The 23,514-nt window shown below is 42.9% G+C and overlaps 1 protein-coding gene across 3 annotated transcripts in view; it reads left to right on the forward strand.

The window, feature by feature from the left end:
• TMEM163 (transmembrane protein 163) overlaps nucleotides 1–23,514 on the forward strand; it is a 331,185-nt gene that overhangs the window by 209,685 nt on the left and 97,986 nt on the right. For all 3 annotated transcript variants that reach the window (XR_011569628.1, XM_070799912.1, XM_019973637.2), the window contains one exon: nucleotides 22,725–22,768. Coding sequence is in view for 2 of the 3 variants with exons in the window: in XM_070799912.1 (XP_070656013.1) it covers nucleotides 22,725–22,768 (44 nt within the window). In the remaining variant the exon portion in view is untranslated. The remainder of the gene's footprint in view (nucleotides 1–22,724; nucleotides 22,769–23,514) is intronic.

Below are 23,514 nucleotides of genomic sequence, written 5' to 3' on the forward strand. Positions count from 1 at the left end.
CTGGATCTTTGGTAAATAGTTGGTACCCTGCTTCTATTTTACTGTCTTCATACTTGGCCATTTCCCCCCCCCCCATAAACACATGATAAGCAGATCTTATTTATTTTTATTGTATTCTCCCACTCTGTCTCCTAAGTTACCAGGATCTGCTGTTTCTTGACTGCTTGGCCATGTGCATTTTATTTCTCACTCCTAATTACTGTCTGGATTTACCAGTGTTTTCATAGTGGGTTTAGAAAATTTTACTCTAAACCCTTAGAAACATAATTAAAAATACAAACTGCTGGGTGGTAACCGGAGGCTCTGGCATGCAGGCCACGTAACAGATGATAGCAGCCTGGACAAGCTCCTGGCTGTGGGTCCCTCTCCAAGTTCACCTGAGGGTCTTAACTCCCTGAGTGCTGACGAGGAAGCCAAAACTGAAGCTGGTATCTCAAGTTTAAGGACCAAATTCTAGCAAAACACATTTCAAGTTTTGCAGAATGAAAGGATACAAGCCTTAAAACAGTGAAATAAACAAACCAAAACTCTTTCTAAATATTTATTGCAATGTGAATCCTCTGGTTAATTGTTATGTTTTAAATTCCTTTTTAATGTTTGAAATTATATTTGTGTATCATCATGCTTCACACTAGAGAACCACAGAATTCTTAGAATCAATCTGTCTACACATTCTTAGAACTGCAAATTGGCCTTTATCTCTTTAGAGTAGTTCTTGTCCTCAGCGCTGTTCGTACTTTGTGCAGTTAAATTTTGTTGGTGGGGTGAGGGGGAGGCTGTCCTGTGCCTTGTAGGATGTTCAACAGCATCCCTAGCCTCTCCTCACGAGATGCCAGGAGTGTCCCATCTCCCACGCTGTGACAACAATGTCTCTAGACATTGCCAGATGTCCATGCCTCCAGGTGAGAAGCACGGGGTTTATACTGTTCTCATACAACTTGAATGGCACTTTCTAGACTGAGCCCCTTCTATCCATCAGCTTTTTTTTTTTTTTTTTTAATTTGACATGTATTTCACATTAGAATATGGAAGCATTCTCAGCATTTGGGTCTCCCAGTTGTGAATTGCATACGACAAGAATCTGTTCTGTAGGGAAATGATCGGTTTTCTGTCTTCGTGTGCCTTGGGGCTCTTTTCCTGTCGTGTGATGATAATGTGCTGGGGTGTCTGAAATCTGTTTCCTCTGGCCAGGAAAAGCCCCTTGGTATTCTTTCTTCAGCACACAGCTTCCTCAGGAGGTTGGGCGTGGAAGGCCCCTTGGTGGTCAATCTAGTGACTGTATTTCTGGGCCATCAGTGTCTTGGGGATAAATTTTTGCAGATTCAGCACTGTGTTGTACTTCTGGGGTAATCATGAATATTTAAATGAGGATGCATATACAGCATCTAAATGTCATATTAAATATCAGTGCAGCAGTGATTTTTATTAGTTTTCTAATTTTCTATTGGTTCTTTGCAGAGCTGTACAGATTTGCACAGGTCATGAAGAGAACTTTATTCCAAATCATTAAGCACTTAGCCTATAATAAACGTATATGGTCTTCTGAGCTATGACCCTGGGCTGATCAAATAGCGGAAGGCTCTCGAAGGTCATGTTACTTGAAGTCGGGAGAAGAGGGGTCTGGTTCCAGTTTTTAGACACATTGATGATGGGGCCTCAGTCAAGTTGCCTCCCTCTCTGGACCCCAGTGCTTTTTCTGTTAAATAAAGATGTTGGACTAGACAGACCACCTCTAAGGACTCTTCCAGCTTTAAGTGAAAATGAATGATTTTAATTAAAGTGATAATGAGCTTGGTATTTTCAAATATAATTAGGTTGAGTCAGAGAGGTATCTTTTCTAAGAGGAGGGTTAGTGCTAGAATATTAAAAAATTATATGTATTCCTTCAGTGAAACTTTCAAGTAATGGATGTAATTAATGTTACCATGGAGAATTTGTGGCTGGAGAATCAAAGCTCTCTTTGAATCTTCTTCATTTGCAGTCTCTGCTCTGAAGCAAACATCTTTGGACGATATGTGTCTGGAGGCCTAGGGTGGGACTGACTCTTTCTCTCTGAGAATCTGGAGACCTGGGAACCAGTTCTAGCTTTCCTCTGTGATTTTGGGCAAGCCACTTTGTGTCTCAGGGCTCCATTCTCACTTTGATATGAGTAATTAAGCTTTAGTCCTGTGCAGAAACTATAGAAACCATTAACTTAGCAGGTGGGCCACTGCTGTTGTAGAAAAGCCTGCTTACAAGGCTGGCTCTTGGGTGGCACATGTGGGGACTTGACTAGTGAAGTATGCATATCACACTGTCTCTCAGTGATCAGAATGTCTCACTGAGCATAAACTGTCTGTACAAACAGTGTGGTTTATGCTGAGCACCTGCTTGCCTTCTGGGAGTCTGAGGTTTTGATATCTACTAACTTCCCAGGTGGCTCAGTGGTAAAGAACCCACCTGCCCATGCAGAAGACATAAGAGAAGTGGGTTTGATTTCTGGGTTGGGAAGATCCCCTGGAGGAGGGCTTGGCAACCCACTCCAGTATTCTTGCCTGGAGAATCCCATGGACATAGGAGCCTGGCGGGCTATAGTCCATAGTGTTGCAAAGAGTCGACACGACTGAAACAACTTTGCATGCATGCACGCCCAGACAGAAGGTATGTGCAAGACGATCCCCTGAGAAAATCCCCAGGTGCTGAGTCTGTAACGCACCTCTCCAGGAGTCAGCATTTCCCCTGTGTTTCCCAACTTGTTGCTGGAAGAATTGAGCATGTTCTTCTCCATCTGCCTGGGAGAGGACTCTGGAAGCTTGGTCTTCCCTGGAGTTTGCTCCAAGCACCTTTTCCCTTTGCTGATTTGACTTTGTGTCATTTTGCTGTAATCAGCCTTAGCTGTGAATATGACTAAATGCTGATTGCCATGAGCCCTTCCGGTGAAGGGCTGATGACATAGGTACTCTAAAACTCTTCCAAAGTCTATATAGTAGCATTCTTTGGATATTTTTTTCCCATACCATAGGCTTTCCCCAGTCCTGAACTGAGCTGGGAGACATCCCCCTGCTCTGTGGTTAAACCATAGCCTGAAAGTGAAAGTGAGAGTTGCTCAGTTGTTTTCTACTCTTTGCGACCCCGCGAACTATATTCTCCAGGCTAGAATACTGAACACTTTCCTTTCTCCAGGGAATCTTCCTAACCCAGGAATTGAACCAGCGTCTCCTGCATTGCAGGCAGATTCTTCACCAACTGAGCTATCAGGGAAGCCCAAACCGTAGCCTAGTTGGTTAGAAAATAAATACCAGTGAGAAAGGATCACTGCGAAGTGAGTTAACGAGGCAAGACCATTTCAGCCATCATCCTGTTAGCTGTGTGTTTTACATGGTGCATCCTTCTTGTTGTTGAATTGGATATAGTTGGATTCTTAAGACTGAGGCTGTTTATAATTTGAGGGGAGCTTATTGTTTATAGAAATCCTCCTGAGAATCGGTTCCTAATTTATCTTTGAAGTGAAGCCAGCACGAGTAGGGGAGTCTTGTTTATTATTGTGTCCTGATTGAAAAAGATGTTCATGTGTTGTAGCTGTCAAGATTGTTCCAGTTACAAGCAGAAGAGATCCCTCATTAATTTAAGCAAAGTAATTGAGAACACATTACCGAGTGCTGTTCGCTGGATCCGTGCCCTCACGTGATGTTGTTAGAATTCTGTTGCACTCTCTCCTCCTGCCTCTTTCATCCTCTCTTCTCTGTCCTTTCTTCTGTGTCAGCCTCTTCTCAAGCCGACTCTCCAATATACGGTGGCCTTGAATTATCCCCAGAGTCAGAGCCATTTTAGTAGCAATTACCCTCAATGGGAAGGGGCAGATGTCCTCAAAAGAAAAGATTTATTTCACCTGTGCCAGGAGCAGAGTGAGCAAAAATAACTGTCTTATATAAGTGGATCCCATATGACAGTTCCATGGTGTCCACAAAATTGAGTCTTATGGGGCCCCTTGGTTGGTGGCATCTTTAAGGGCCATCACTGAATATGGGAATAAAATATGACTATTTTCCCTGATGGGTAATAAATGTATTAGAGGCTTGATATGGGCCAGGGGCTGGGCATTGTCTAGAATACCGGTCCCACCTACAGCGTCCCATCCCCTTATTATTATGCAAAGGAAACCTTCCTTTACATGTGTTTTTCAAGTGTTCTTTGTATTAATTAACTCTTTACAGCTAAATTTTGACAGAACCCTAATTCTTTTTTTAAATTTATTTTTAATTGGAAGATAATCGCTTTACAATGTTCTGCTGGTTTCTGTCATACAACAGCATGAATTAGCGATTAAGTATACATATATCCCTTCCCTCTTGAACCTCCCCTTTACCCCATTCCACCCCTCTAGGTTGTCACAGAGCACCAGGTTGAGCTCCCTGTGTTAGACAGCACCTTCCCATTAGCTACTTTACATATGGTAATATGTATGTTTCAATGCTGCTCTTGCAATTTGTCCCATCCTCTCTTTCCCCCATGTGTCCACAAGTCTGTACTCTATGTTTGCATCTCTATGCCTGCCCTACAAATAGGTTTATCAGTACCAGTTTTCTAGATTCTGTATGTATGTGTTAATATACAATACTTGTTTTTCTCTGACTTACTTCACTCTGTATAGGGTCTAGATTCATCCACCTCATTAGAACTGATTCATGCATTCCTTTTTATGATTGAGTAATATTTCACTGTATATATATATATATACACACACACACACACACACACACCCCCCTCAGATTCTTTATCCATTCATTTATTGATGGATATCTAGGTTGCTTCCATGTCCTAGCTACTCTAAATAGGGCTGCTATGAGCATTGGGGTACATGTATCTTTTTCAGTTATGGTTTTACTAGGGTATAATGCCTAGTAGTGGGATTGCTGGGTCATATGATATTTTTATTTCTAGTTTTTTAAGGAATCTCCATACTATTCTCCATAGTGGCTGTATCAATTTACATTCCAGCAACAATGCAAGAGGGTTCCTGAACCCCTATTCTTAATAATAGCCAAAAAGGAAGTTGCTCTGCTTAAAATGAGGTAGGAGTGGGCTGGAAGATCTGTATTATCCCTAAAGGTTGTAAACCTAGAGAGCCTAAGGAATTCATTTTGAAAAACCCTGAGGTAGATGGGCCAGCCACAGTTAAGAGTTTGAAACTATTTCATTCTCTATCCTGATACATAGTTATGAGTTATTTATCAGCACTGAATGGAAATAAAGCTGGTTCTATCAGAAGAAATATTGTCATAGGATCAAGAAAAAACCATGATTCCTCAGTTTTAGTTTCTTCTGGGGAAATCAGCACTGATCCATCTTTGATTCATAACTCAGTATCACTGGGAGATTGTCCTGGTTCATATAAAATGCCAAAAACACACCTCTCTAGCTGTAAAAAACAAGCAGTGCTCACTGCAGGCTGTTTGTCTCAGAGTAACTATGAGTCTTTGGCTTAGTGACATTCATGGAGTGCCTATATTTCACATTCAAGGGTTGTATCGTCCATGTTTGTTCTTGCGACTGAGCCTAGGCTTCTCCTGTGAAGTTGTATTGATCGTGCGATGGGTCTGCTGATGTCTTTTTTTTTTTTTTTTTTGCTGTTGTACTCTCTCCACTTTAGAATGCTCATGGGGCACATGTACAGCTGATGCATTTGTTGACTTAGAGACCAAACTCAAGATTTCTTTATTCTTGTTTCTACCTTTTCATAGGCTATGACTGCTCATGCTCAAGGTTAATGAAAGCTGACAATACTTTACTGAAACATAATAGACCTGGCTGACCCCCAAATATAACAGTTAACACAAAATTTCAAATACAGTAAAGTGAATCCTGTTTGTTGAGTAAATTGCCTTATTCTAGTATAAATCTTATTTGAATTTCGTTTTACTATTTTAAGTAATAAGAATGCTGCTGCTAAGTCACTTCAGTCGTGTCCGACGCTGTGCGACCCCATAGATGGCACCCCACCAGGCTCCTCCGTCCCTGGGATTCTCTAGGCAAGAACACTGGAGTGGGTTGCCATTTCCCTCTCCAATGCATGCAAGTGAAAAGTGAAAGTGAAGTCGCTCAGTCATGTCTGACTTTTATCGACCCCATGGACTGCAGCCCACCAGGCTCCTCCGTCCATGGGATTTTCCAGGCAAGAGTACTGCTAAGCTCATGCAATTAACTACTTCAGATGTAATGATGGATTTTAAATAAGAGAATATATGTGTTTTTTGTAGTTTTTTTAATTAAAAAACATTTAACTTTTGTTGAAGTATAGCTGATTACAGTGTTTTATTAATTTCTGTTGTATAGCAAAGTGATTCAGTTATACGTATATTTATAGATATTTCCACATTCTTTTCCGTTATGGTTTGTCACAGGATATTGAACACAGTTCCGTGTGCTATACAGTAGGACCTTGTTTGTCCCTGAAAGTTTTCAGCCCTTAACAGAGGGGGTAGTGTAGCCAAGTGGAGTCCTAACCTATTTAGCTACTGCAGAATATATTCTCTGACCTTTGTGTCTAGGACACAAAGTGAGTGTCCGGGACAGTTGTATGGTTGAGGATGTTTGTATTTATTGCTCCTTCTCTTGATTCTCCATCAGCATCATCCCCAACTAGGAAGGCAATGCTTTGTTGCAATGGAGAAAAGGTGCTCTCTTGGAGCCATTAATTTTGGGCAGTCTCTGACCTGTATTTTTATTTGTTGCTGTTGTTGCTGTTCAGTTGCTCAGTCGTGTCCAACTCTTTGTGACCCTATGGGCTGCAGCATGCCAGGCTTACCTGTTCTTCACTATCTGCTGGAGTTTGCTCAAACTCATGTCCATTGAGTTGGTGATGCTATCCAACCATCTTATCCACTGTCACCCTGTGCTCCCGCCCTCAATCTTTCCCAGCATCAGGGTCTTTCCCAATGAGTCATCTGTTTGTCTCAGGTGGCCAAAGTATTGGAGCTTTAGCTTCAGCATCAGTCCTTCCAATTATTCAGGTTGATTTCATTTAGGGTTGACTGGTTGGATCTCCTTGCAGTCCAAGGGACTCTCAAGAGTCTTCTCGAACACCACAGTTCAAAAGCATCTGTGGTGCTCAGCTTTCTTTATGGTCCAACTCTCGCATCCATACACAACTGTTGGAAAAACCATAGCTTTGACTATATGGACCTTTGTCAGCAAAGTGATGTCTCTGCTTTTTAATACACCATCTAGGTTTGTCATTGACTTTCTGGATGTTGACAAATAGTAGGTCTAAGTGATTATTTTTTATTTTTTTTGTTTGCACCATGCAGTCTGCAGGATAGTTCCTTAACCAGGGATGGAGCCCTGGCCCTTGGCAGTGAAAGCACAGATCCTAATCATTGGACCACCACAGAATTCCCGACATGATTTTTAACTGGAGAGTAGGCCCAGGTGGTCTAAAAAGCTTGGGGCTGGTGCACTGAGACGACCCAGAGGGATGGTACAGGGAGGGAGGAGGGAGGGGGGGTTTGGGATGGGGAACACATGTATACCTGTGGCGGATTCATGTTGATGTATGCCAATACAATATTGTAAAATAATTAACTTCCAATTAAAATAAATAAATTTATATTTGAAAATAAATAAATAAAAAGTCAAAGCCTAGCAACTATAATCTCCATCTGCAGAGAAGCCTTTTTGGCCAAATCCAGTTTAAGTGTATGATGGCACATAACTGTAATAACTGATCTGCAGTGACCATATCAAAAGTGGTTAGGTTTCTTTCTTTGGTTTTGGTGAATGAACCTTGGAAATACATGTGGGTACATTAAGTATAAGTACAGAGCAAGAAGCCAAAAGGATGTACAGTGGAATGAGAGCATCCTTTCAACTTCACGTTTGCAGTACCCTTCTGAGGTCATCATCATCTGCAGTTTGTTGTGTAACTTCTCTGAAATTTTATCCATTTATGTATGCATTTATTTCTGTACATTCCATCTATTACTTTGTGTTATTGACTCACTACATTTTGCAGCATTATGAACTTTTTTCAAAGAGCTTAATGAAAACGTCTCATAGAATGAATGTGTGATAATTTACTAAATTACTCCCTTTGAAATGGATATCTAAGTGGTTAATGGTTTGCTGTTTTACATGTATAATAAATACTCTTGTATGTATGCTTTCGGGAATTGTGGCAGTTCAAGTATAGAGTATATTTTTCACAGTATAACTGCTGGGTTCAATGTATGTGTAGATTACATTTTGCTAAACATTTCCAAGTTTTCCCACTGAAGAGATTTTCCCATGATATTGAATGAGAGGATTTGTATCTCATGCCCTCACCAACACTCGGCTCTTAAAACATCCTTTTATTTTTGCCCTTCTAATAGGTGAAATAGAATTGATGTTTTCTTGTATTCAGTATGTTTGTCTTATGTTTATTGGCTGTTTTAGATTCATTTTTCTGAAGCTGCTTGTTCATGTCCTTTCTTCACTTATCTCAAACTTTTTTAAAAATAATTTTTATTGGAGTATAGATGCTTTACAATGTTGTTATTTTAGTTTCTGCTGTACAGCAAATAGAACCAGTTATACATATACCTACTCTTTTAGATTCTATTCCCATATAGGCCATTACAGAGTATTGAGTGGAATTTCCTATGCTATACAGTAGGTGCTTATTAGTTATCTATTTCATACATAGTAGTATGTATATGTCGATCACAACCTCCCATTGTATCTTGCCTTTTCCCCTTCAGTAGCTGTAAGTTTGTTTTCTACATCTGTGACTCAATTTCTGTTTTGGAAATAGGTTCATTTGTACCATGATTTTTTTTTTTTTAAAGGTTCCACATATAAGCGATGTCATATTTGTCTTTCTCTGTCAGACTTACTTCACTTAGTCTAACAATCTCTCTAGGTCCATCCATAGTGCTGCAAATGGCATTATTTTGTTATTTTTTATGGCTGAGTAATATTCCATTATAAATGTACCACATCTTCTTTATCTATTCCTTGGACTTTAAAAAAAATGCTGATTTATAAGTATTCTTATGAAACATTGAAATATAATAGATATACATTAGAGTGTCCTGATCAAAATTATACATTTTAAATCTTCATGAAATGAACGCATCTGTGTAGCCACCACTCACACTCACTCATCTTTTCACCTGAGAATCCCTTCTGCCCTCTCCCAGTCATTGCTCCCTGTCCCAGAGGTAACCACTATCAGGAATTCTACCACCATACATTGCTTTGTCTGTCTTCAAAGTTATGCAAACAGAATCATAAGTAGATTACCTGTCCAGTGAATGCTTTTTGTTCTTTTCCACCTTATCATTATTTGTTGAGACTCATACATGTAATTGTGAGGAGCTGTAATTTGTTTATTGTCACTGTTGTGTGGTGTTCCAGTGGATAAATATACAGTACCAGCCTCTTACCCACTCTACTGTTGACTATTTGGGTTGTTTACAGTTTTGACAATTAGGAACACTGCTACTGTCAACATTTGGTAAGCATCTTTTGGTATCCGTATGTGTGCATTTCTCTTGGATACAGGGGAGTAGAATGACTGGGTCATAGAGCATGACTAGCTTTTATAGATACTGGCAACCAGTTTTCTGAAGTGTGCCAATTTATATTTCTACCAGCAGTTTTTTTTTAATGAATTTTTTAAAATATACATTTATTTATTTTAATCGGAGGGACTACCAGCAGGTTTTAAGAGTTCCAGCTGTATCATATCCTTACTAACATTAGAAATGGTCAGCCTTTTTTTTCTTTTGTCGTGGTATCTCTCTGTGGATTTTAATTTTATTTTCCCGGGTGACTAACGAAGTTGAGCATATTTTCGAATGTTTATTGGTCACATATCCATCATCTTTCGTGAGGAGCTTGCTTAAGTCTTTTGCTCATTTTCCTAGTGGGTTGTTTTTCTCTTTCTTATTCATTTGTTGGACTTAACATATTCTGGATTCAAGTCTGCTAGTAGTTATCAGTGTTATAAATATCTTCTACCCTGTGGCTGACAGTTTTGCTCATTTAATAAGGTCTTTTCATGTAGTTTAATTTAATGATCTTTCCCTTTATGATGAGTATATTTAACTCCTATTTAAGAAATTGTTTATTGCCCACAAGATTATGAAAATATCCTCCCATATTATATTTCAGGTATCTCCTATGTTATCATTTACTTAGCGTATTTATATCTATAACTCGTCTACAGTTGTGTTTTGTGTATGGTGTGAGGTAGGGTCAATGGCCCAGTACCATTTATTGAAAAGACCTTTCTTTCCTCCACTGTCTGTACCTTAGGATACCTTTATTGTCACCCTATATGTGTGGATCTTTTTCATTCCATGATCTTTTTGTTTATCCGTGTGTCAGTGCTATTCTGTCTTAATTACTATAGCTTTGAACTAAATTTTGATACCTGGTAGTGACTGTCTTCTGTGTTATTCAGTACCATCTGACTATTCATGACTCTTTGCTTTCTACTTAAACTTTAGAATCAGTTTATCAATTCTCATTAAAAAACTGCTAGAATTTTGATTGCTAATAGTAACTCTTCTAATCCACTAACATGGTATGTCCCTCCATGGTGTGCTTACTCTAATTTCTCTCAGCAATGTCTTATTATTTTTCTTGGTAGAGCTGTTATGCATTTTTTATGTTTCCCCTCTAGATATTTGATTTTTATGCTATATCTTTAAAAATTGTATCTATTTATGATCTGGTATAGAAATAACTGGTATTTGTGCATTGACTTAATGTCTGGTGGCCTTGCTAAATTAACTTCTCATTTCCCTTTGATTCCCTGGTTCTGTCTGCCAGTTTGCCATACACCCCTGTCCTAATATCTGGGGATGTTTGCAGAGCTGCGTGCAGCTTTGAGTACCTTTTCTCTGTACATTTTCCATCCAGTCTCAGTTGTAAGGAGCATCTTCCTGCTTTGTGAGCAAGAGAAGACTGCCTGGCTGACAGTGGGACCTCTGCTCCTTCCCCTGCATAAGATTTGATTGAGGTATATTATCAGCTCTCAGCACATTCCTTCTATATTTCTATAATGTAAGTTTTAATGTATTTGATAGATACATTGAATTTGCTCTTTAAATTTGGGGTTTGGGTTGGTCATTTCTTAGTGTCTCTGGTCATTATATTCTTTCTCTAGTTTTTCTTGCTTCATGTTGCTTTGGTGGGTTTTATAGAGGACAGTGATAGGGAAGGAGAGGAGAAAAGTCCTCTTTCTACCTTGTTTAACTTATATTCTCTGAGTGATAATGTTAATGGTTCTTTAATGACTTTGATTCAACTCAATTAAGTACATATTTTTCAGCACCATTTTTTTAAAGCCAAGTCTTTAAAGTCTTATTCAGTGTATTCTTCTTCCCCACAATATGTTTTTTTTTTTTTTTTTTAAAGTTCCATTAATAGTTGTTTTTACCAAAGTAGTCCAGTGTGTGGTGTGGTGTCATAGGTGCTGGACTAAGGGGCATCTTAAGTCATCTGTCAAGGCTGGACTTGGGTGGCAGGATCTATCCCCTTGCCAGCTCTCATTGCCCATGGCATTAGCTTCTGATTAATCCTTGTGTGTTAAATAAAAAGCCAGATATTATTATTAGGTTTAGAGATTTCGCAAGCATTTATTGCTCAGTAAGCATTTATTAAGCAGCCAGTATGGGCTGGTGCTTACACAGACCCTGGGGATAGAAAGTTGAATACTATGGAATGAGCCTCACTTCAGGTTTTCACAGGCTGGTTGGAGAAGACACCAGGATTTCTTCTGCATGGTGAAAGGTGAGGGCAGCAGGGACAGGGGCTTTGGGTGCCAGAGGAGAGATGCTAAGCCAGCTAAGAAATAATGGTTTGAGAATGAGCAGTCAAGCTTCAAATTTCTAGCAACCACACTCAAACAGGGCCTTCCCAGGTGGCGCTAGTGGTAAAGAATCCACCTGCCAGGAGATGCAAGAGACACAGGTTCGATTCCTGGGTAGGGAAGATCCCCTGGAGTAGGAATGGCAACCCACACCAGTATGCTTGCCTGGAGAATCCCATGGACAGAAGAGCCTGGCAGGCTATGGTCCATGGGATTGCAGAGTCGGTCATGACTGAGCAGAGCAGACACTCAAACAGTAGTCTAGAGACAAAAAAATGTCAGGGTTCTGTTTTATGAAACTCTCCCACCTCTGTTTTCTGTGCAGTGAATACTTTATTTATGAGGCAAAAGTAGCAGCATTCTGTCATGAAGGGATAGTTAGGACTTTTAGGAGGCACATTTTATCAAATCACTGGGCAAGTCATGGCTGTATCCCCAGCTCATCACAGCAGTGAATGGCACATAGTACATGCTCAATAAGTATTTGTTTATTGAATGAAGGAAGATTGAGGAGCTCAGGCTGCTCTGGTTGTTCTGGTGAGGGTTGCAGGTTAGGGTCTGAGTATCATCTGAGGACAGGCAATAGAGCTGTGCTGGCATCCCAATAACCAAAGCACAGGGGGCAGGAGTAAAATCATATGTAAGGGGGATTGTTAGAAACATGCAGATGATGTTTCCCAAGAACCCAGCTCCTCCCCTTGGTTCTGGCCAGTGAGAACTTTGGAATGAATGTAGCAACCAGTGAGGATTGATGGGTTACTCCACTGACAGCAGTCTGTAAGTGATCATCAGAGGTGGGTAATTGTGTTTCCAATCGCTCTTCTGCCTGTTTATTCCTGGTTTGTAGAAGAAGCAAGGAGAAGGCTATGGCACCCCACTCCAGTACTCTTGCCTGGAAAATCCCATGGATGGAGGAGTCTGGTAGGCTGTGATCCATGGGGTTGCTAAGAGTTGGACACGACTGTGCGACTTCACTTTCACTTTTCACTTTCATGCATTGGAGAAGGAAATGGCAACCCACTCCAGTATTCTTGCCTGGAGAATCCCAGGGACAGGGGAGCCTGGTGGGCTGCCGTCCATGGGGTCACACAGAGTCGGACACGACTGAAGTGACTAGGCGGCAGCAGCAGCAGCAGAAGCAAAGTGAAAGTGTGCTGCTGAAGAAACTTTAGCTTGAAAAACTGGGCTCTGGGCTTTTCATCCCTGAGATAGTGCTTCTTGTGCCTAGAACCCCTGAGAACCTCTCAAAACCTGGTTTCTCCCTATTAGTGGCAGTTGTCCCATTCACATTCTAGGAAGACTCATTCCCACTCTGGGATGGGGTGAGTGCCTTTCATGTTACACTCAATGAAGCAGAGAGAATGATCATCTGCTGTGTGTTGGAAGGAGCTGGATGCCCTGGTCCAGGGTGGAGACTCTCCCTGGGTTGTTTTCATTCTGCCTTCATTTGAATATGCGTGTACTCTTTATTAGGACTTCCCTGGTGGCTGGACGGTAAAGCGTCTGTCTACAATGTAGGAGACCCGGTTCAATCCCTGGGTTGGGAAGATCCCCTGGAGAAGGAAATGGCAATCCACTCCAGTACTATTTCTGTCTGGCTCTTGACTTTCCGAGTTCAAGACTATCCTGGCTCTTCCCATAGTCCTAGAGTTTTGCTCCTTCTAGATGCTCCAAATTCTCCTTCAGGGAATGGGCCTTACAGAGGCTGCTTTCTCTGTGACACCCAGCAGAGTGCAGGCTGCCACTCCTGTTTGCTAGGGAATGGCTGCTTGGTTACCCATTGAGGCCTCTCTGCATGTGGAATCCTAGTCCTGTCTGCTCTCTCCCTGAAGACTATTCACTGCAAGTTGGAGCTAAGGGGAAGGTGTTATTTCAATCAACTAATCAACCTGAGTGTTTCCATGTGTTCAGGCAGTGATTTAGGTATGTGAGAGACACCAAGGAACAAAAATGAAAAGCCTACACTTTGTGATGCTTACATTCTTGTGGATGAAGGGGACAAATGGTATACAGTATTCATAGATTAGTCAATGGGATGGTGTGGTACATGTATGTGCTCTGGATAAAGGAGAACCCTGCTGCTGCTAAGTCGCTTCAGTCGTGTCCGACTCTGTGCAACCCCATAGACGGCAGCCCACCAGGCTCCACCGTCCCTGGGATTCTCCAGGCAAGAACACTGGAGTGGGTTGCCATTTCCTTCTCCAATGCAGGAAAGTGAAAAGGGAAAGGGAAGTCACTCAGTTGTGTCCGACTCTTTGCGACTTCATTGACTGCAGCCTACCAGGCTCCTCTGTCCATGGGATTTTCCAGGCAAGAGTACTGGAGTGGGGTGCCATTGCCTTCTCCAAAGGAACCCTAGAGCCTGGTAAAGGGAAGGTTGCACTATTAAGTAGGGAAGTCAGGACAGGCCTACAAATTGAGCTTTGAGCAGAGACCTGAAGGCAATGAGGGACTGCACCATTTGGATTCTGGGGTAAGAATGCTCTGGGTGGAAGTACTAGCTAGGACCCAGGCTTGCAGGAGTGTGCCTGGCTCAGGGGAGGTCAGTGAGCAGGTGCAGCTATAAGGGGAGGAGGTCAGCGCATGGGGCCTCATCCATAAGGACCTAGGCCTTTCCTGGGCATGGGGCAGGTAGAACCACTCTGGCTGCATGTTGAGAAAGGGCTGGGGCAGAGGTGCAGGCAGGGGGACAGTTAGGAGGATGTAGGAAGTCCAGGCAAGACACTTTGGGATTTTCCTCCTGTTATAAACCTGAATGCAAGTGCATCTTTTACAGCAAAGCTGCCCAGGTCACCATAAATGACATTCCCTGCCCCAGAGCAGTAGCTCAAGAGCAATGATTTCTAACATCTTCATACACATTCTTGCTGTGGGGTCACACAGGTTATTGTGTGATGGGATGGGGGAAGGACCTTTATGGCTACTTTCTGTACATGACTGCCTGTCTCTTGGTGATGTGGAAGAAAGAGAGAAACCTTCATAATCATCTCTGAGGTCTTGACAAGGACTCTCTGCAGATAGGCAGATCCCTGGACAGTGGGTGGTCAGTGCCCATGGCCTGACGGGGCTAATGAAAGCTTCTCAGATTCCAGGGAAGGTGAAGCTCTCAAAGAATGGTGTAGGCTTTGAGAACTGACCCATGATACAGCTTTCTGTAATTTGCCAGGAGCCACTCCTGACACTGGAAATGTCAGATGCTAGTGTTCGTGAAGCCCATGTGAATATTTAGCAGGCATTTTGCTGGGTATTGCAGACATGGGGATGACACTGCTATCTCTTCCCTTAAGCTGCTCAGGGCTATACCCTCAAGCCTGCCTGGTCAGCTACATACCCAGAGAGGCCAGTTGAGCGAGGCCAGCCAGGTCCAATGCTGTAGGAAAGACAGCTGCCCAAGAACATGTCCTGCCCGAACACAGCACTGGCTCTGCTGAAAGGGACTGCCCAGCACCAGCAGATCTCGGGTTTTCGAGACAAGCCAAAAATTCAGGTGGTTTTTTCCATTCCTTCCTTCCTTTCCTCCCTCCCTCCCTTTTCTTTTCCTAATTTGTGAAGTCTCTCAATTAAAAATGTTCGTATTTCTGATACTTGAATCATACTATATGGGTCGAACAAAGACTTCTAAGTTTCATCCTCAGGTGGCCCTCTTGCAGATTCTGGTCTAGACAAAGTACAAAGTTGTTACTGTGCTGCCACTGAAGATGAGTAGCTGAACAGGTTCAGCAGCCTTGTTGATTTGTTTTTCTAACCTCGTTCCCTCTGTCCCTTCAGTGATGACTGAATTCAACATCCTGTCACTCATTTGTGGTAGTACGTTACATTCTTGTTTGAGTGGGAGGGAGCGTCTGAAAGCTGTCGGAGGTTCTGTTGAAGTGAGTCAGAACATCAGTCAATTTTGTCTCCTCCTGCTGCCTAGATTGCAGCCAGTATGATGAAATTGGATGATGGAAAGATGGTTCACAAGTCGAGTTAGTTCCATGGCTGTGGGTGAGGTGGTTGCTAGGCATCTGAGTGACAGAGGTGGTCTAATTAAAGTGGGATTGATTTATTAATGGAGCTTTACTGGGTACATAATTTAGCAACTCAGAGGTGTTATGGGGCCTGGGGTATTACTAAAAGAGTGCTAAGACTCAAGACAATTATTGCCTGGCTTTGGTGAGAATGACAGATGGGTCCTCATTGTTGGTTAAATTTTGCCTGCAGTTGAAATGGCCTTCTTTGTTTCATCCTTGAGGGGCTCCAGGCCTTGACCCTCAGTTGCCTTGCTGGCTCTCTCACCGCCCTGTGCATTTCCAAGGCACTTTGCTCCTCCCGAAGCCTCTCTGGGAGCCCACTGCTCCTGCTGCTTACTCAGCTGCGTGATTTGCATGTGGTTTGGCCCTGACAATGGGTTGCCTGGGTCTGATCCATTTTCCAGCTGTCCTTCTGTTTGAATTGGAGTTTCCAGCTGAAGTGATTTCTGGCCGGAGTGGGATTTATTTAAAGAAGGTCTGGTCTTTAACTAGACCTGTATAAATATTTATTTAGGACTTCTGTTGCATGTGTGCTGCTGGGGGTATAGCTCTTATCACCCCCGTGACATGTCAATGAAGGAAGAGTGTAAGACACACAAAAACTAGGGAGGCTGGAGGTCCCTTAGGGGGGAAGTGACATTTTGCTTGTGTCCCTGGCCTGTCTGCCCCCACTGTGCTTCTGAGAACTCTTTGGAGGCATTTCCAGGCTTTTCATGTAGGTGATTTGGCCTTGGGAAATGGGTTTCAGAAACAGAGGCATAATGAAGACATGTATGGTAGCTTGTGTTCCTCTTAACTGGAAGCTCATGTGTGCTCATGAGCTCACAATGCCGCCTGCTCCCTGGTGTGCATCATAAATATGATTTCTGCTGCATTGTTACAAGTTGGGTAACTTTTCCCTCAAATAAAATGTATTTCTTTTTCTAGTTTGAATGGATGTATAGGCTGGTTGTGGAAAATATAGGCAGTACAAAGAAGCAGAAAGAAATCTACTCAAATATTCCAACCCACCAAAGATTAACTGCTGTTATCATTTGATGGATTTTTTAAATAAAAGTTGTTTTCAGTTCTATTTTAGAGCATAAATGTCCAGTATCACATACATCATTTTGTTGCTTACCTTTTCCACCTATTCCCAAACAATAAGGAGATCTATTATCTCACGTAGCTCCCCTCTTACTCCCTTTTGTCTCAGACCAAATGGCCTCGTACATTGCAGGTACTCCACCTCAGGGCCTTTGCACTGACTCTTCCCATTATCTGGACGTTTCTTCGTCTAGGTGACTGTGTGACTCACTCCCTCACCTCCTCCAGATCTTTGTTCAAATCTCACCTTCTCGGTGAAGCCCCTTCTGACCTCTCCATTCGGTTTGCAGCTATACCAGCCAGGGGGCTTCCTTAGTGGCTTGGACGGTAAAGAATCTACCTACAATGCAGGAGACCCGGATTCGATTCCTGGGTCGGGGACATCCCCTGGAGAAGGGAATGGCAACCCATTCTAGTATTCTTGCCTGGAGAATTCCATGGACAGAGGAGCCTGGTGGGCTACAGTCCATGGGGTTGCAAAGAGTTGGCCATGACTGAGCGACTAACACTTTCACTTTTCAGCCAGAACTGCTCCTGACCTGGACCCATTCCTTTCCCATGACACCAGTACTGATGGCACTCAATATATCAGCTATTTATTATCAATATTATTATTTTTTCTAGTATGCTAAAATAAGCATTAGCCAGCAGTACACTTGCTAAACATTTTTGAACAGCTATATATATAGCTTATTCTTTAAATGGATCATTCTTTAATCACTACCCTACTGCTGGATATTTAAATTGTGTCCAGTGTTTTGTTAGCATAAATCATGCAAATGTGCTATGAACCTTTTGGTAGAAGGTGTTTGTCCATTTCTTAGGCATTAAAAGAGATTTTTGGAAAAGGGATGATTTGGGTCAAGATGTATTATATCCAGTGATACAAACTCAACTCAGACTGGCAGAGGTAAATTAAAGGAAATTATTGGTTTATGTATTTGAAAAACATAGGGGTAGACTTCAGGCGGGGCTGATTCCAGATGTTCAGTCCATGTCACCTGGCTTTGGTTCATTATCTTCATATCCGCATTCCTCTGTGTTGGCCTCATTCTAAGTTGGCCTTCATCGTTGAGGGCAAAATTGCTACTGGCAGCTGCTGTTCTCGTGCTGCCAGCTCTGTGTCCCCTCTTAGATAGAGAGACATCCTCTTCCAGGATTTTCAGCAGAATCTCAGGACAGATTCTCACTGGCTCAAATTGAATTGTGCCATCTCTGAATCATTAACTTTGGCCATGGGACAGGGATAGGCTAGAGTGGGGGTCATGATGACATCCCACCCAAACCCCATAGTCTGAGGGTAGGTGACCTCCTGTTTCCCAGAGGAGACTCAGGGCCCTTCTGCCCAAATGGGGAATGGCTGCTAGGCAGGCCCCAAGCTACAGATCTTCATTTGACTTAGGAACATCCTAAGGACTCTTGAGTCTTTATATATATATATATATATATATATATATATATATATATATATATATATATATATATAAACAAGATAGCAGGGAAAGTCAGAGGAGCCCCGTTGCTATGCATTTCTGGGTGTGGAGAAGGAAATGGCAACCCACTCCAGTACTCTTGCCTGGAAAATCCCATGGACGCAGGAGCCTGGTAGGCTGCAGTCCATGGGGTCGCTAAGGGTCGGACACAACTGAAGCGACTTCACTTTCACTTTTCACTTTCATGCATTGGAGAAGGAAATGGCAGCCCACTCCAGTGTTCTTGCCTGGAGAATCCCAGGGACAGGGGACCCTGGTGGGCTGCCGTCTATGGGGTCGCACAGAGTCGGACACGACTGAAGCAACTTAGCAGCAGTAGCAGCAGCAAGGTCAGCCTAATCAGATGGCCGCCTGCTTTCACTCTCATCATGGGGGAGTGAGAGATGGGGAGTAGTGTAGGTCTCAGCTCCTAGGGGAATGAGACTCGGTGGCCTGTAGGTAGTACTGCCTCCCTGAGTGCATGGTTCTGTGATGAATGTTAGAGACAGTCTCTGAATGTGAGGAGCAGAAACATTGCTGAAAATTTCCCCAATTTTCCCACTGGTACTAGTAGTATCCAGATGAATTTGGAGGCTGCTAACAGTTGGAATGTGTAGCCAAGATTCATCGTCTATACATTTTTGTATCAAATTGAAAGGTGGAGAGAGGTTTGGGGTGAAGTAGAAAAGAATAGCTTTGTTGCTTTGCCAGGTGAAGGGGGATACAGCCAGCTAATGCCCTCAAAACTGTCTATTCCAACCTGGAGTGGGTAGTGAGGAGTTTTATTGCAGTGGTTCAAAGAGGAAGGTGTGATCAGCTCATAGACATTCTGTGATTGGTTGGTGGTGAGGTAATAGGGAGCATCATCAACCTTCTGGTCCTACTGGTCTGGGCTGTGAGTGCTTGTGGACAGCATACAGTTAACTTCTCCCACCTCATGGGAGTTTCAGTATATACAAAACTGCTAACAGATCCCTGGAATAGGAAATGGCAACCCGCTCCAGAATTCTTGCCTGGGAAATCCCATGAACAGAGGAGCCTGAAGGGCTACAGTCCATGGAGTCGCTAAGATACTGCTATGTATATATCCCTCGAGAGGGAACCAGGATCCTGTTGTAAGTCTGCACTATTGTTTGTTGGCTGCTCCTCCCTTGTCTCTACATCCCTTCCCTTCCTTTATTAGAATCTGCTGTTTGGAACTCAGGGAAGGCCTTGGAGGCTGAATGAAGCCTGTTTCCTGCAAACAAGAAAACGAGTGACGCAGAAAGGCTTTTGCATGCAGGGCCCTGCTTAGTTTCAGGTGCTCTATTCAGGAGCAGCTTCAGTATTAAACAGCCTCGCACCACGTGCTGAGAGCCACAGAGACTTCATTACCTTCAGCCGGACCTCTGCGTCAACCACGGACAGCCTTCCTAGGAGAGCATTGCCCTTGCAATGGGGTTGGATCTTGCCAGCTTGCAGCGTAATGGCCTGAGGTCAAAAGGGCCTTTTCCTCTTTGTTGTCCAGCATTGAGTCTAGCACCTGCATGAAAGGCACCGCTGGACTTCTGATGGATCTTTGCTGGCTTCCCAGCTCCCTTCAGCCATGTACATGTGGGCTGCAGGGCCACCTGCCCTGTAATCTCTGCCTTGGTGGGTCATTCTGGCCCAGGACTTCTTCAAATGGAACTCGTTCTGAGTGTGAGGGAGGCTGAAAATGCCAAGATGAAAACCCCACAGTTGGCTCTCTTTCTGTGGGAGCAGGGGCTGTCTAAACTAGTCCCACCTTTAAGGCCCTTCTTATCCCAGAACTAGATATGTCTTGTCCAGTTATGGCTCCCCACACTCCTGCCCCAACCAAAAGTCATTTACTCTTCAAAAACTCCTAAAAAGCTGACTGATCTCTTCCACTGGGTCCTGTGCTAATGATTATTTGCTGTTCTGTCATCTTAAAAGCTTGGGGATTGCTCCCACAGGACAGCTGCCAGAGCTGTAGCCAAGTGGAGGGCCCTTCAGTGCACCCTCAATTCCCCACACAATCTTCAGCCGCTCTCATCTAGAAAATTAGATGGAACCAATTTTGAAGTAAATGGGACATGGGAATGCCTTCCTTCTCTTAAGGACTCTACGTGGTCATGGAGCCCTCCTGCTCCCATTTTCCTTGATGCATGGAGGTGTAGAACAACATAAAGATTTCACTTGTCCTATCAGTGATTCATCCACTGGGCAGGCTTAAGCCACACAAGCAGAATTTTCCAGTATAGTTCTGAAAGTACATGATATCATGGGCCTTGACTGCCATGGAGTCAGGGAAATCCCACCCTTCAGCGGCTGTCTCCTCTGTTGGATTCTAGAGTCTCTGAGACAAGGTTCCTTGTGTTTCTTAATAAAATCAAGTGGGCGTCAACTTTGAAATCTGTAACTTGTGGAGCCCTATGTCAATGTCACAGGTTTGGAGACCTATAGCAAGGTCACAGGACAAAAATCTCTGGAATTAACCAGGTTCCATAGCAACTGTTGCCATGAGCCTCCTGATGTAAACCTGCCAATTCCTTGACCCCATATTAGGTAAAATACCCACTCTATTTAATCTACCCTGGTAAAGGAATGGCAACCCACTCCAGCATTCTTGCCTAGAAAATTCCACAGACAGAGGAGCCTGTGTTTATACTCCATGCCTGTCTCTCTGCTCCTCAGTCTGTGTAACAAACCATGGCCAACCCTAGCTCTGATGTTTCCAAGTTTCATTTCCAACAGGGTAAATTGACCAACTAGAATCCCAGTCTCAACTATTCGTTTATTTTTTAGTTGGAAACTTTACTAGAACACTTGCCAATCACGTGTCCCAATTATCTATAAAAATCAAGTCAGTAGTTGGTTGCTTATAACATTCAAAGGGGCTTCCCTGGTGGCTCAGTGGTAAAGAATCTGCCTGCCAATGCAGGAGACTCATTCAGTCCCTTGGTTGGGAAGATCCCCTGGGAAAGGAAATGCAACCTACTCTAGTATTCTTGCCTGGGAAATTCCATGGACAGAGAAGCCTGGCGGGCTACAGTCCATGGGGTTGTGAAGAGTTGGACACGACTGTGACTGAACGACAACAGCAGCATTCAAAAATCCATCAAATTGTTGCTAGGCAAAGAAGATAGGTATATTGACATACTAGATTAGGTCTACTAGGAACTTGGTCAGAGTTGGGAGAAATGAGTTCTTAGTGTATTTATCAGCTACATCCTTTATAACAATAAAATTCTTAGATTCTATTTCTGCTACACAGAGGACTTCCTTATACATAGAAAATGAAACATGTTTGGGTTGCCCTGGGTTGGATGACCCACCCCTGTGGCTGAGGGCAGGAGTACTAAGCCCAATATGGCTGCCTGGGGTCCACGTGGATAAGCAGAGAGCAGCTCTCAGAGAAGGGACATGTGCTGAGTTGAGTGGGAGTCCAGGGGGATGTTGACTTCCATGCTCTGTATCCACGCCTTCCTTACTCCTTGAGTGAGTGCTTGTAACACCTGTGCCTGGAACAATCCACTTCACAGCCTTGCTGACCCTCAGGGTTGGGTTTCATTCTTTATTAGTGAGTGGGCATGTGCTTGTTTAATACGGCTTTTGCCTGGAACCCTGCCTTATTAAGTCAAGTCGAGAACTGTCTTGGAAGCTGCACGTGGTTTTGGCACAGAACAGATCACAGAATCAGAAAAAAAGTGCTACCCAATTGACTTGCCCCCCAAAAGGTAGATTGGTTTTTGAGTATGGATGAAATATGTCTTAATTATAATTGTGGCACCTACTTTTGTAGACATCTCTTGTTTAAGATAATTTATTCTTGTTTTCCTAAACAGTTTTATTGAGGTCCACACTGGATTTTAAGCTCTGGAGGGCAAGAGATTTTTTTCCAACTGTGCTAGCAATGGTGTGTGTATCAGTAAATACCTTATTATGAGAACAGTTCAGATGGTTACAGTTTCACTTTCAAAGTTTAATCTGGTTCCTACCCCTTTATTCCCAGTTGTTAAATTCTCAGCGTCTCAGCAGTCATTTGAGTGACAATCGCTTGAGTGTTTTCATTCGGAAGCTGGCCCTTTGGTGCTTCAGGGTACACTGGGAAGGGAGGTCCTTGCAAGTGAAGTCTGGAATCTTCATATCACTCTTGAATTTTTTTTTTTTTTAATTCTCAGATATGACAAGTACAGTTAATTTTTAATTTCCTTCTCATAGAACTTTTCCAGTGATGTTTAAAAGGCCATATCAAATATATGAATACTCTCACAAATGAGAGAAAATATTCACAAGATCCTAAAATGTTCTGAATGATATTTTCTTTCTTTTTAGCTGTCTCCGTTATGAGGTACAGCGCCTCTGCTTTTGGGTTTGCAGTAAGTAACCTGAAATGTACTTTTATGAAGTTTTGCACGTTTCTCCCGGGCCCACAAATCTCACGCTGGGGCCTCTGATTTAAGAGGGTGGTTAGCAGATGAGAGAGAGAGCATAACAAACATACCTTTTATGGAAGTCGTTTCTACAAACAATTATAATTTGATAGAAGTAAACTGCAATGACAGTGTATAATTCTCAACAATGCCACCATGTTTTCTGCAAATCCTTTAGAGGATTTTTTTTTTTTTTAGGGTTTAGCCCTTTCCCCAGCCCCTTAAGGTTGTAGGTTTGAAAATGGGCACACACTGAAGTGAAGCGTTTGCTGATGTGGGCAAAGGTGATGTGAGTTAAGATGGGGCTGCCGTCAATAGGATGTCAGTCTTCAGCCAGACTAGGGGTACTCTGGTTTCTCAACCTGCTTCCTGATGGCAGCTGGTTACAGAAGATGGGTCTCAGATACTGAAAACTTGGGTAAAGTCTCCCCACATCTTCAAGAGAACATTAGTGCTTGTAGTTTTCCAGACGAGAAGTGTGTTGGGGTGAGGTGATTCATGCAAAGAAAGCTCATTTCAACAGCTCTCCTGCTTCAGGGCTTCCTGTACCTGATGGTGTGTGTTCCCTGTTCCCAAAGCCACTTTTCCCGTTGTTTTGAGGACTTAATGCTTTGAGGCTGGCAGATTCTTTTCAGAATCTTTTGAAAGGTGTGGACTGTCTCTCCAGAAATTACACATACGTCACCCTCCTA

This window comes from Bos indicus, chromosome 2 (genome assembly GCF_029378745.1).
Source record: "Bos indicus isolate NIAB-ARS_2022 breed Sahiwal x Tharparkar chromosome 2, NIAB-ARS_B.indTharparkar_mat_pri_1.0, whole genome shotgun sequence".
Lineage (NCBI taxonomy): Eukaryota > Metazoa > Chordata > Mammalia > Artiodactyla > Bovidae > Bos > Bos indicus.